General features: G+C 34.1%; 2 protein-coding genes across 2 annotated transcripts; one reads left to right on the top strand and one right to left on the bottom strand.

Annotated features, from left to right (window-relative positions):
- The first annotated feature begins 652 nt into the window (after positions 1-652).
- On the top strand, positions 653-7457 carry LOC126775797 (protein FAM161B). The gene is made up of 6 exons (XM_050497889.1): positions 653-1470; positions 1900-2064; positions 5782-6003; positions 6077-6356; positions 6537-6832; positions 6909-7457. The coding sequence occupies exons 1-6, from the start codon at positions 653-655 to the stop codon at positions 7279-7281; spliced, it is 2154 nt and encodes a 717-aa protein (XP_050353846.1). The 3' UTR covers positions 7282-7457.
- Positions 7458-9649: 2192 nt separating this feature from the next.
- LOC126775805 (CLIP domain-containing serine protease HP8-like) lies at positions 9650-13228 on the bottom strand. The gene is made up of 7 exons (XM_050497906.1): positions 12977-13228; positions 11911-12065; positions 10971-11220; positions 10705-10807; positions 10435-10622; positions 10249-10353; positions 9650-10052 (listed from the first exon to the last, which is right to left on the bottom strand). The coding sequence occupies exons 1-7, from the start codon at positions 13035-13037 to the stop codon at positions 9736-9738; spliced, it is 1179 nt and encodes a 392-aa protein (XP_050353863.1). The 5' UTR covers positions 13038-13228; the 3' UTR covers positions 9650-9735.
- Between the last annotated feature and the right edge of the window lie 735 nt (positions 13229-13963).

Here is a 13963-nt window from a genome sequence, read left to right as displayed (position 1 = left end):
TTAATAATCTTAATAATCTTAAAGCATCGATTTTTTCATTATGGTATATATTTATTTAAAATTCATTGAAGTTATTTCGTTTATCCACCAACCCCTTGGAGCAGTTTGGTGGCATAAGATCCAAACAGTCTATTTAAAGGGAGAGGAGGCCTTATCCCAGCATTTCGATATTCACAGGCTGTTGTTTTTTTTTTAATTTAGTTTTGTGCTTTAGGAGGTATTTACCTCAATATCGATTAACAGTTTCTTTTGTTTCTATAAAATAAATATATATGTCATATTAGCAATTAATGTAAACAAGCGTCGTAATAAAACTTCGTCGAGCTAACGATAAGAGCAAATGAAACTTCTTAATTACCATTAACCACTGCTGTGTTGTAAACTTACTTCTTAAAAACACTCTAAAAGAAAATTTATAATTCTATCGTGTTTTATGTTCCATAATTCAGTTTACTGTTGGATAATTGGATTATTCTTTTTGATTTTATATTCACTTCGTAAAGCTTCAGTAAAAATTAGTTACTTGGCCTATAAACGATTTTCTTTTTGTGCCTTTTGTTACCGTACCTTTTGTTACCGTGACAACAGTCTTAATATACAAATACTTTGTATTGCTCTAATACTCAGTGAATAATTATGCTATTAAAACGTTATGCATCGTTGTAGTGTATTTAAGAATTCGTGTATTAATGTTCCAGTTGATCCTATTAGCAAAATGCCAAAAACTGCGCACGAACGTAATGGAAATAATGCAGCCGAACAGTACTCAATTGAATCATCTACGTCTTGTTCAGTTACAGGAGCTGACGTTGATTTTGAAAAATTAAAAGATTTTTACAAAAGTATTCCTGACTATAATGATATTAATCATTTATCAGAGTCGGAGTTTTATTCAACTTTGAAAAGTTTAAGGGAGAAAAAAAAGTTGATGCTTGGTATCGCTGTTGAACATATTGATAATTGTATTGATGATAAAATATATACCAAGTCTGATAGAAATATTTGTGCAAGTACAAGTTTAAGACGTTATAACGAAACAACTCTCTCAAACAGCATAGATAATGATAAAATAAAACATATTTCCCGAAATAATGTACCAAAAAATCTCAGAAGAGGGGTTCGTAAATTAGACAACACTGTAGTTGAAAATGAAGGAGAAAAATTTGATCAAATGGAGTCAACAAAGAAAAATACATCATCAGTAAAAGATAATCCTAAATTGAGCCGACCTAGACGTAATCATTCCGCATGTTCCATTTCTTGGCATGATGATAAAGTAGAACATAAAAATACTGAAATTGATGAAAAATTTGAGCAATATTTTGAAGGAAACAGACAGTTAAACGATGACGATTTATATAAAACACAAAGTATGCCCTCAAGTCCTCTTAGAACAAGAGCTATGGGTTCGAGTCTACGACGACGTCGGAAAAGTATTACCATACCAAAGCCATTTAAAATGACGGAAAGGTACTTAAAATTCCATTAGTGTGAATACAGTATAATTGGAAAAGGCCAATATTTGTCCTAAAATGTATGCCGTGTACAGTGTATGGCAACTATATTGAACTGCAATTTGCACTTGCGGCCTTGTAAATCTAATGAATAAAAAAAAAATAACAAAAACTTACAAAACAATTTTATGTTAGTTGGGTATAAAATTCAGCATTTACGAAACGAAATTAATCTGATTTATAATATTATTATTTTGTAACGTTAATAGTTCAACGGTACAATACTGGCCGCCTATAATAAAAGTAACAAGTTCGGCTTTGAATTCTTAGTGTATTTCGTCTCAAAACCTATAACAAGCTTTACAATTAAGTGGAGGGATTGAAAATGTTATTTAATTTGAAAAAAAATAAATAAAATAAAAATATATTTTTTTATTATTATTAGAGATGCAGAAAACCGTATAGTCAATGAACTTCGAAGTCTACAAAAGTCACTGTCGGAAGATATGCTCCATCAAAAAAAGGAGAAAAAACGGTTTCGAGTTAAGCCTGTTCCCATAGAGTCCCGTATTCCTTTATACGATAAAATATTAGAGGATCAAGCCATGAGGTAATATAATATAGGTAATTTATTAATCTTAATTAGAAGAATAAGACAAATTAGACTGAAAAGATAATTCTAGAGTAAGAAGGCCTTTTCGTTAATTTGATCGGTTTATAACTGCAGTAGTAAGAAGTTATTTTATACTTCTATCATATCATAATTGAGTTTAATGTATAATCATGTATCTTACTAATATATAACTTGCGAGACTGTGTGTGTTGAGTAAGAGAGTAACTGTTTTGTTTGTTTTTTTTTTTACGTTTTATTTTTAATAAATAGCTTGGCAAGGTTGGTGGTATATTGGCTGTAAGGAATGGTTAATATTTCTTACAGCGTCAATGGTGACAACTTACCACCAGATGGCCCCTTTGCTCGTCCACCTATCTAATTTACATAAAAAAATGTAGTAAATGATTTTTTATTAACTTATTGATGGGTAAGAAACCTAAAAGTAACTATATGACACAGATTTGGAATAAAACCTGTTATATATTTATTTATTTTTATAAATCACGACATATTATAAAACAAAGTAACGCTGGAACTGTCTGCCTGAACGCGATTAACTCAAAAAGTACCGAATGGATTTTCATACAGTTTTTATCAATAGATGGAGTGATTCTTGAGGAAAGTATAATTCATTAAGATTTTGGGTAAATTAACTGCAATATGACGATGATTTTTAAATATGTCGGGAAAAAAACATTCCGACTAGAGCTTTACTGGAGTGCGCATCGTAAACCAATACCGTTATATGTATTACAATAAAATTTTTTATATTACGTTTTATGTAGACCATTCTTCTACCCATCGGAAACCGGGACGAGTAACTAGTATATAATAATTGGGATATTTATTTGATATATACGTGCATAGACAAGTTATTCTTAACATGAAATTATTCAGTTACAATAATGGTTCATAATCATAAGTAAATAGACTACGACAGATTATAAATATTATTTAATTATAGATGGCTGACAAAATATATACATTGATGCTGGTTAATGTAATAATGATTTACTGTTTACAAATATGATACGTATAAAATACACTAGGTACTCGATTATAATATTTCAGTTGATATAATGTATCCTAAAGATAGTGCCAGGGCCGTTGGGGCGTACCTACTGCCTACATGTTTTATATATGTTACCTACATTATTTAAAGGTCATTAAAAAAATCTGTTATTCGATATTAAATTTACTTAACAGTTAAATTAAAAGTGAAATGGCTTGTTTGTTTTTTGATTGTAAGTCTATTATTGTCATAATGTCTTTTGTCTGGTTTATTTAACTATATTTACGTGTTAATTACGACATAGTTATCCAGCATAGACATTACTCACACCTAGTCTTGGCTAAGGCTTGGCTAATCTAATCAAAGATATATGAAACTACAGACAATTTGCTATATTTTAATGATTAGACATCAGGGGGCGAATTTCGCCCCCCGGACTCCTCGCTAGTGCGTACGGCAGCGCGAGGCCATCACGGCTGCCGTCCTCCACAGGGCCGTCTGAAATACCCCCACCTCACGCATCCACGGCCCCAGGGTTACGCCCTATCTTTTAAGCCCCGAGCGTCTGGGCTATGGGAGGGCCGAGACGACGCCGTCGTCGTCTCGGCTGAGCAGGATCGGCCCTTTCCCGTTCCCGCTCCGCCGTCTTCTTCTGAACCATGACGGTCTTACAGAAGGAGGCTACAGCCCTCCACGCCGATTCCCTGCGAAGCATCGCTGACACGATTGCTCACAGGGACATGTCTTGTCCGACTTCACGGACCAGGATCTCCCTCTACGCACTCCACGCGGGGCACACTTGCAACTTATGCTGAGCGGTGTCCCGGTCCGCGCCACGGTGGTGACACATCGCCGTTGATTCGCGTCCGATCTTACACAGGTATTCTCCAAAACAACCGTGACCGGTCATTACCTGCGTAAGTCGGAAGGTGATTCGTCGCTTTCGCCTCATCCAGGCTTCGAAGGCTGGCAGGATCGCTCCAACGACGTGTTTGCGTGTGTACCGTTCTTCGCAGAGAAGGTCGCGCCACGTCGCAAGAGCCCTCCGGTGTTCCTGCCGCTTCAACGCCTCAAGCGCACTCTAAGTGGGCGCGCTTTCACTGTTCTGGCGGAGGATGCGGGTCTGTTGGTAGACCCTCTCATCAATATCCGCCAGAATATCCAAGGGCGGAAAGCGCGCTAGGACGGTTGCCGCCTCGTAGGATATCGTGCGATATCCCCGCACTATGCGGATGGCCACTCTCCGCTGCGAACTTTGGATCTTAATCCTGCATCGGCGGACGCCCGATAGTCTGTGAGACCAAATGGGTGCCCCGTAGAGGGCCATCGATCGCACGACACTGGCATAGAGACGGTGAACTTCCTCCCTCAGTCCCCCGAGATTAGGCAGCACTCTGTGCATGGCACCCGCTACCTTCTCGATCCGGGGGGCTAGGGGCTCGAAGTGCTCCTCGAAGCGAGCGAGCGAGACTTATCGCCAACGCCACGCCACCCCGGGCAGGTGAGTGACCTAGTGTAACTACGGGCTCAAGAGACATAACATCTTATTTCCAAGGTTGGTGGCGATGTATAGAATGGTTAATATTTTTTACAGCGCCATTGTCTTGGGCAGTGATGATCATTTACCTTCAGGTGACCTAATGACCCACCTACCTATTTTGTATAAAGAAATACTATTTGTTTTAGTTCCAGTAAAAATATATGATAAACCATTATAAGTAGATATAATAGTAATATAATTGTAAGACAATGGAAAACGTTCATCAGCATATTATACTTACGTATGAAGTGGCGCGCTAAGTCGTCACTCGTTTCTTAATCATTAAGTTTTTTGCTTCGATTTTTATGCCATGAACCAGTTCTAATAATACACGTAATAATCGAATGGAATATTTTTAAAAGCAGTTATTTTTGTATAATTAAAACATAATATTTGCTTCTACAAAAAATGAGACGAAGTCAGGTAAATTAACTCGTTCGATAAAACCACATCCTGGTATTCTGATTGCAACTCCAATACATTTAAATATTGTACGAACAAATCTGGAAAAACCCAGTAATCTTGTTTAATATTACCAACATAATACACACACCAGACACAGACATACACGGTCACGATACATTCGTTTATCATAAATTATCTTAAAAGTTATACACGTAGAGGACGTATATTGTATGCAGGTTCGATTTGAATATGTAGGACATATTCAAATCGAAATATCTCCTTGATACTTTAGCCAAAATATATATATAATAATGATTTTCAATGCTATATTGTAAATGTTAGTATATTTAATAGCAATTCTTGATTCTGCCTTTTTTTTCGCTGGGCGCGTTTGCCGAACGAGAACATTGGTGGGTATGCGGAATACCCACTAAAAAAACCAGCGGTACCTTTTCTGTCTCAACGAGGAGCGCCACAAGATCGCTTGCGCATGCCGTGATATGAGATTCCGCCTGCGTCAGGGGTATACCGTATGTCCTTTTCTGTACCTCTGACGTGTATGCAAAATTTCATGGCGATCTGTTAAATGGTTAAGAAGTGAAAGCGGAAAGCGTAACAAACAAACTTATTAGTTTCGATGATTAATAAGATATATAGGTCATACATAATGCCTGCGTATTATCTATATTGATTTTTATAGATGCAATATAAAGACTGATTTCAATTTTATCTTCAACTAAAGTAATCTATTCAACAGACGGGCAATGACGAAGATAAATAGTGAAGCAGAGCTAAGGGCGCAAATGAAACCGTTTAGTTTTACTAAAAAAGAAGAAACTGGTATCGGTGCTATGTGCGCAAGAACTGCAAATGTTTTACCGAAATGTAAGAAGAAGAAACGCTTCCGTGCCCGTCCTGTGCCCAAGAATCTTTTCTCTAATTATTTTTATGAAAAAAATAAAGAAGATACGTTTTTTCGGTGAGATATTTATGCATGTAAAATTGTTTTGAATGCACATTGAAATAATTTCGATTTCGATTACAAATTCCAGCGCAATGAATCGTCGTATACGGGCAGAGGAAATGTTACGTAATTCAAGTTTACCAGGTAGTACGGCTTTACGTGATCGAAGCCGGTTATCCACGCCTGCAGCACACAGCGATCTACCGATAGATCCGTCACCTGCAGTACCCTCTGTTACCTCATCGGACAAAAATAGATCGACAAGTCCGACGAAAGATAAACGAAAACCGAAAAACTATAAAGAAGACTTCATAACGACAACTCCACGGCCTTTCCGATTTAACACAGCTGAAAGAGCTTCTAAAAAGGTTTGCAAATGTAAAAGATAAAAATAAAACTATGTAACGCTAGTAGATAGTCCTGGCTATCTGCAGTTTAAATTATTGTCAAATTAGAGTTAAACATTGAAAATAATATTAATTAAATGTTATTATCACTACTTTAAGTTTGATATATTTAAATAAAACCTGTTTTATATTTTGTTATAGATAAGCGATATATCGAAGAAAATTTACCAACATTCTAAGAGTAGTTGCAGTGCCGATGACAGCTTAGGAAAGAATAATACAATATTCGATAAAACTGAAGCATATACAGCTTTAGACTTAAAGGGAATTGCAGCAGGGAGATCCAATTTGGCTGCTTTGTTAAGAGCAGAAGCCGTGAGAAGGAAATTTGAATTAGAAGCGGCTAGACATTTAGCAGATCAACGCAAGCGAGCTGAGACAAAGAATCGTGACCGCGTACTCCGGGCTAATCCGGCGTGGCATTTAGTCAAAAATAAGTATGCATATATATTTTTAATAAACTTCTGTGATAATGTATTCTATTAATACAATGTAATTTTATTTTGTCAATAGCCACGAACAGGATATAGCGATGCGGCTACAGACCAGGCGTGATGAGGAAAGAATGAGAAGAGAGGAGTTTCTTCATGAAATGGAATTAATGTATGGTAGAGTGCAACAGCAGCCCATGTTATTTGAAAGGTATTATGCTCCTCGATCTGGCGCAACTACTGTCGATTCTATTCAACTGTCACCAAGAAAAAGTCCAAGTAAAAAAAGAGCCACGCGGATGAGCAAATCTTATCGTTTTCCTAATCCTAGTATATCGTCTGAGTTTTGTGGCGATTTATTCAAATACTTGGACAAAATTGAAAATGCAAAGACAAAAAGTCGTTCACAATTATATGAAGACGTAGAAGCTATAGATAGCTTGGACAGAGAATGAACGTATTATATTACCTTCCATAAAATAATCGAGTGATTGTTTCTTTTAATTATGAAAAGGTTACGGACGTTATTGTTACAACCAAAAATATCTGAGAGATATGCTATAATTGCATAATAGTTGATGTCCGTTTTTTTTTCTTAGATTAAAAACCAATTCTACGTTATTTACCGAATAATGCACTTTGCAATAATACAATTTTTTTTTCCATATTATGTTTAACACAGATCAAATTGATGAAAAGCGATAAAACCTCGATACACTCCATTACGTTAAGGACAACGGGGCGTTAAATCGCCCGCCTAAAAATTATATTCAGTAACTGGTGATAAAACACGACACGGCATATTTATTCGTCAACTTCAACGCGACTAAAAGCGCGCGGCGCCGTTTGAATACAAGGTCAGTTTGACCATATCTCACTCAAGGCGCCCTATTCGTGGTTACATCCTTTCTTGTTTAAAATAAATAATAATGTAATTGTAAATAACCTTTATAAATAACTGATAGCGATAAGTATTATATAGAGAGATGACATATTGTTTAAAAGATTAAACAGTTCATAGCTGTTCTGTTTACTTAATAATTTAAGTGTTAAAACGTAAAATAAATAAAATTTGTACTCTAGATTATTTTGCAAAACAGTCCTCGATTAAAGTGTAGTCAATTAATTGTTATGATTTCTTATATATTCAAGACCCTAGTTCTACTTAAATTATAGGAGAGTTTATAAAACTTTCATCAAACCTGTTGGATTGTTGATTGATTGATGACGGGCCGGTTGGCGTGGTTGGTAGATACTTGCCTTTCACGCCGAAGGTTGTGGGTTCGATTCCCACCCAGGACAGACATTTATGTGCATGAACATGTCATGTTTGTCCTGAGTCTGGGTGTAATTATCTATATAAGTATGTATTTACAAAAGAAAAATAGTATATGTAGTATATAAGTTGTCTGGTTTCCATAGTACAAGCTTTGCTTAGTTTGGGATCAGATGGCCGTGTGTGAATAATGTCCCAGGATATTATTATATAAAAATGTATTATATAAAAAATGTATTGATACAGGTAGATCGAGTGTTGGGCCTCTAAGGTGGCAGATGATTTATCGGTGGATGCATTTATTTAAGATAGGTATAAATATAATATAATACAAAATTAAAATGTTTGAGTGAGACAGGAGATTATTATGGTATGGTGTATGCGGAGGGATGAATGTCCTATTACAAGAAGTACAAATGTATTATATATATTTGTAATATAATGTATGAATAGGCTATAAGAGAAAGATATAAAGACAGAGATGAATGAAAAAAAAATGCACTGGGCCGTATTATGTTTTCTTAGATGTTAATAGAATAGTAATTATAAAAACTTTCTGCTGAACGCAAATTTGATAAATGCTTTATAGTGAAGTTTTTCAAAACGCCCACTAAAAACATTGATATGCTATTATCACATTTATTACATATAGCTAAGGTGAATATTAGACTATAAAATAAATATATAAAAAATCAATTTCATAAATAATTTATTTTTTATAAAACAATGTATTATAATAACTATTATTACAATGGTAACTCTTAAATGATATCTCTATTAATATCTTACATAATATGGCTTAAAGTTATTCATAATATAATTTATACATTAACGTAACTTAACCTATATAATACTGTCGAATGACTCTATCTGAACACCTTTTACTACTGTCATTACCATTCCGTTCTAAATCAAATCTAAGTAAGTGTAATGTGCTCTCATTTTACACTATTGAAGCTCTTAAAGAATTTTGCCGTCTCATTTTCATTCATCACTTCTACATCTAATAGGAATCATATTAGTAATAAGTATACAATATTCTAATGACAGGAGCAAAGTTAACAATCCTTGGTGTTACTTAGATTACTTGGCTTTGTGCAAGCCCGTTTTGGTAGATAGTCGGTACCATTCAATCATCACATATCATACCGCCAAACGCCTATATTTAATATTGTTGTGTTCCCGTTTGAAAGTGAGGTAATATAACAGTCATTAGAAACAACATCTTAGTTCTCAAGATTTGGTAACGTTGGAAGGGATGGTTAATATTTCTAAAAGTGCCAAAGTCTATGGGCGGTGGTGACCAATTACCATCAGATGGCCCATTTGCTAGTCTGCCTACCAATTTGCAATTAAAAAAAAATACCTTAGATTCACATATTCCATATGATTTTCTATATAACACACTATAAACAGTTTTTGATAAACATATTTTTATATGTAAGACATTTTTCCTCTTAACAACTTATATTATCCTCTTTAATTTCACTTTCAGTTTTAATAACAACTCCAAGATTTTTACATGAAACTACAGTGAATAATATCAATTCAAGGTTAAGGTTGTTTATTTATCTTTGTTCCTGCCATTGGCTATATAAATATTTGTCAACACACTGGACACTTCATTTTGCACTCAAGTAGCAACAGTTTCTCTTATCCAATCCATGTATCGAATCACCCTCGTGTACACTCCAGGTATACCTTCAGCTCCACACGTGCTGGCACCAAGACTAGTAATTCCGAACAGATACCAATTGTTTTGGTAATTTTCCATAACTTCTCTAACCAGTGATCCGCCGGAATCACCTTTGCAGCTGTCCTTTCCCAGTCTACCACCGGCACATATTAAGGTTGGAAATGAAGATTCTGGTATGTTCTTTAATATTCCTTTACATGTCTCGGTCGGTACAGCTTCCAACCTCACTTTACGTTTAATAGGTGATGAAGTTCCTGAAATTGAAATGAAATTTATGATATATTTTTTGGGGTTCCTAATTTATATTACCATCATATTCTTTACTCATAGTATTGATTTCTTCAGTTATGTAAGCTGATTTCCTAATTACTTTAAATTTCCATTTGTAGTTTCAAGGGTATATATCAATACATTTTCGAAATAAAAATAAATAAAACTTTAATTAATTACCAAATTCCGTCAGTCCCCAGCCCGCTACCCAGTAAGCACTTTCGTGCACATAATCTTGCATCATGATGTATTCGGTTGTTGGTAAGCACACTGGCTGAATGAAATCTGTTAAGAAAAGAAAATGAATTATTAGAGATTCATTGGATTTATAGGATAAAAAAAAAAACAACAAAAAACGATATTTACTTGTAAATTCAACTGGTGCTTCTAATTGTATCAAAGCTATGTCATTTTGTGTTATAGTTTCTGGGCTGTATCTTGGATGGGTGATGATTTTACTTATATTGACATCAATGGGTGGTGTATCAACACAATAACCATCTTTACAATCTTTTTCAGTTTGTTCGTCCCATTCACCTAAACGCACGCTTACTCTAAAACGACAAAAAGTTTAGTAAATAATTTAATATGTACTGAAGGTATTTAATGATTTAACAAAAATATATTTGAACTTACGGGATCAATGTTCTCCCATTTTGAACGCAATGAGCAGCAGTTACGAGATAACGGTTCGTAATAAGTGATGCTGAACAAGCGAAAGTAAATTTGTTTTCATCACCTGAAAATTAGATTATTATAAGTACGGAAAATTAAAACTAATAAATAAAAAAAGCTACAATAAATTACAGTATACCATAAAGTAATTTTTTTTCTAAATTATTAAAATGAAATAGAACAAAATATTAAGCGTTAGGTTTTGTTAGGTTAGTAATTAAACTTACCAATTGAGTAACGGATGCGACCTAACCACGGAAACTCATCAAGTTCGGCGATAGTTCCACCGACGATTCTATCCGAAGCTTTCACTTGACCGCAAGCATTTCGATCCGGAAATGGATCCGAATATGATTTTGGAATCGTCGTTGTCAAATCTTCCTGTCTCATGGTTGTAGACTTCCTAGGTCTACTCGTTGCCGTTTCATCGGTTTTATTATTGAACGTTATTGTATTTCCTGCTGCAGGACAGCAGACCTGAAATTGATTTGTGTTGAAATTACTTATTTTCATCATTTACGTTTTAGTATCATATAAAAAACCGTTTTGGCCCAGCGTAGCGGTTAGATCGCGTGAAACATAAATGATGATTATGGGTTAAAAACCTGGTAAGAACTGCCTGACTTATCATGTGCTTTATTTGTGTTTACAATTCATCTCATGCTCTAATTTTACTGACATTCAGTCAGGTATGTATCAATCACACCGCATTGGAGTAATATTCCACCTGAATAAGCTCCAACCTTCTTCTAAAAGGGAGACAGCTGTCTCCCTTTGAGAGGTTATCAGTAATTAATGTATTTTATATACAGAGTCTGAGGAAAAGATCTGCATCCTTGATACGTAGAATCAGAGACAGTTCAAACAACACTATCCTAAGGATTATTGCGAATGATGTAAACGGCTATATGATGAGGCGGATGGTCCAGAAGTCTGTGTAGTACTCTGGTTTATGTGCCTCATACATGATCAATTTTATTTTATTTTATCTCATCATATATGTGTATTATTTGCTTTTTTATGTCATTAATTAGATCATTATTAATTCTTATTTTAATTATAATTTTTGTGATTGTGATTCTAATTGTAATTATTAATGTATGTTTTGTAATATTATGTGTAATAATCATGTATCAAAAGTTATTATTATTATTATAATTCACATACCTTAGGATGTTTGTCTTCGAATCCACATAATATGTTTCTTAATGTTTTGATATCTTTGATTTTTACCAAAGCCACGGCTGAAGGACACGTAGTTAAAGCAACACACGTTCCATTATAAAATTTAGTTTCACAGGGTTCACCAACTTCAATATTTTCTGAAAGAGTTGTAAGAAATAGAAATTTATTTATAAAAAAATATGTTTTGGATTATGAACATTACAAATATGAATTTGTGTATAATAACTTTCCCCCAAGAAAAGGAATTGAATTATCGAAAAATTAATTGCACTAAATTATAAGTATTTTTTATCTTTGTGGGCAGAGTGAAATAAAATATATTTAATATTTGATATGGAGGGCAAATTTAGTAAAAAAAATTGGGCAAAGGTAGTAAACTACTCTTTATTGCCCACTGTGACTGACATCCGGTTTTGTTTATAAGTTTTGAAATATCCATATTTTTGTTTGTATCTTAAGTATAATATGTTAAACAACTTGATATCAGAAAATTATATTAAAAATGTCCTTGTCATGTATATACATGGTAGTGGTTTTGTTCTGATCCCGTAACGGTTTTGCTGAAGTTTGGATTTGAGAGGAACATTATGTTGAAATGGAATATAACTTTCAATGTATCATTACTGAACTTTGGTCTTTGAATGTTATAAGTCAGTAGAATTGGCCTGTACGTATTAATTCAAGTTGACAGGTAAAATAACCTTTATAATTATTGTTCATAAACAATTTTCAGTCTAATTTTAAGTATGCTGATATAACTTCCCAATTCAAACATGTATTGCATTACTCACATACTTTTATTAAATATATTGAAATAAATAATTAATTAATATGAAACCAGTTTATTGAATGAATTATTTGCAAAGTAGAAATATTTAAATAAATAATTATTATATTATAAATGAAAAGCAATTCACGTATGTATTGTACTTACGTACATATGTACGTTTATGTGGACATTATGATGCACTAACAATGTGAGAACAGGAAAACCAGATCTATGAGAATAAAGTAACATTGAAATATTATTAAATAAATTTATACTTACGACCGAATCCTGTGACTATTAAGACTAGAAAATATGAAGATAACCATATGATTTTATCCATTATTTAGTATATTTTTATAATTGTTTGTGTTTACGAGATATTTTGTTATGTTGTCGCTTTTTCTGCGTAACACTACCGTACCGATATCGTTCTACTCGAGCACTGAGTATGCGTAGTACGTTCTATGTTACTAACTGATTGGTAATTTGTGACTGGTTGAATCTGTCAAAAGCTTAATGTTATAGCTATTTATATGTCTCCGGTACACTGGCTGACCAGAGAGCAATTGCGTTTGACGTTGCGTCAATACACGAAGCATATATATAGAAATTGTTCATTCGGCAGTGGCTGTTTAATAAGGATGAATGGATTATTACATTCGTTATAAAATATTTCTTCGAAAGTTTAATTATATTCTACATATTATGCACCAAAGTAGGTGACTATTGATGAAATTGGCTCAAATTTTCATGTCTAAAGATCATAGACAAGTTTGTATGTTTGTTTAGTATTCATATTGTAACGGGTTTAGCTGTTTCAATATGATAACTGAATATTGATTTAGGTAAAATTCAGAATAATAAAAAAGAGCATACTTTTCGTTTTTATGATACCGTATTGAACCGGAAGGGAGTTCGTTGTATGTCTAGTGGCTTTTTATAAAGCCGTAGATACGGAAGACTTGGGTTCATACGCGGGTTAAGCCAATAAAAAGTTAGTGTTTTTCTATCAATAATTTTGCAGTACCAGACCGGAGCTAAACTCCCATTCCTCGGAAAGCATTTAAAACTGTATGTAGGTCTAGCGCCTGTGCACTATAATAATCTCGCACAGTTGTCTAGTCTCTCTTGAGAATGACTGCCGTGGCCGAAATCGGTCATGAGAAAGATATCTTGTAAATATTTATGGCTTCTCGTTAATTCGTAAGATATCGATATTATCGATTCGATAGGCATCAATCGAACACTAAGTGTATAGGTTTGTGA

The sequence above is a fragment of the Nymphalis io genome, chromosome 19, assembly GCF_905147045.1.
Source record: "Nymphalis io chromosome 19, ilAglIoxx1.1, whole genome shotgun sequence".
NCBI classification, from domain to species: Eukaryota; Metazoa; Arthropoda; class Insecta; order Lepidoptera; family Nymphalidae; genus Nymphalis; species Nymphalis io.
Note: the sequence above shows the minus strand (reverse complement) of the source record. Positions and strands in the feature narration are given on the sequence as shown.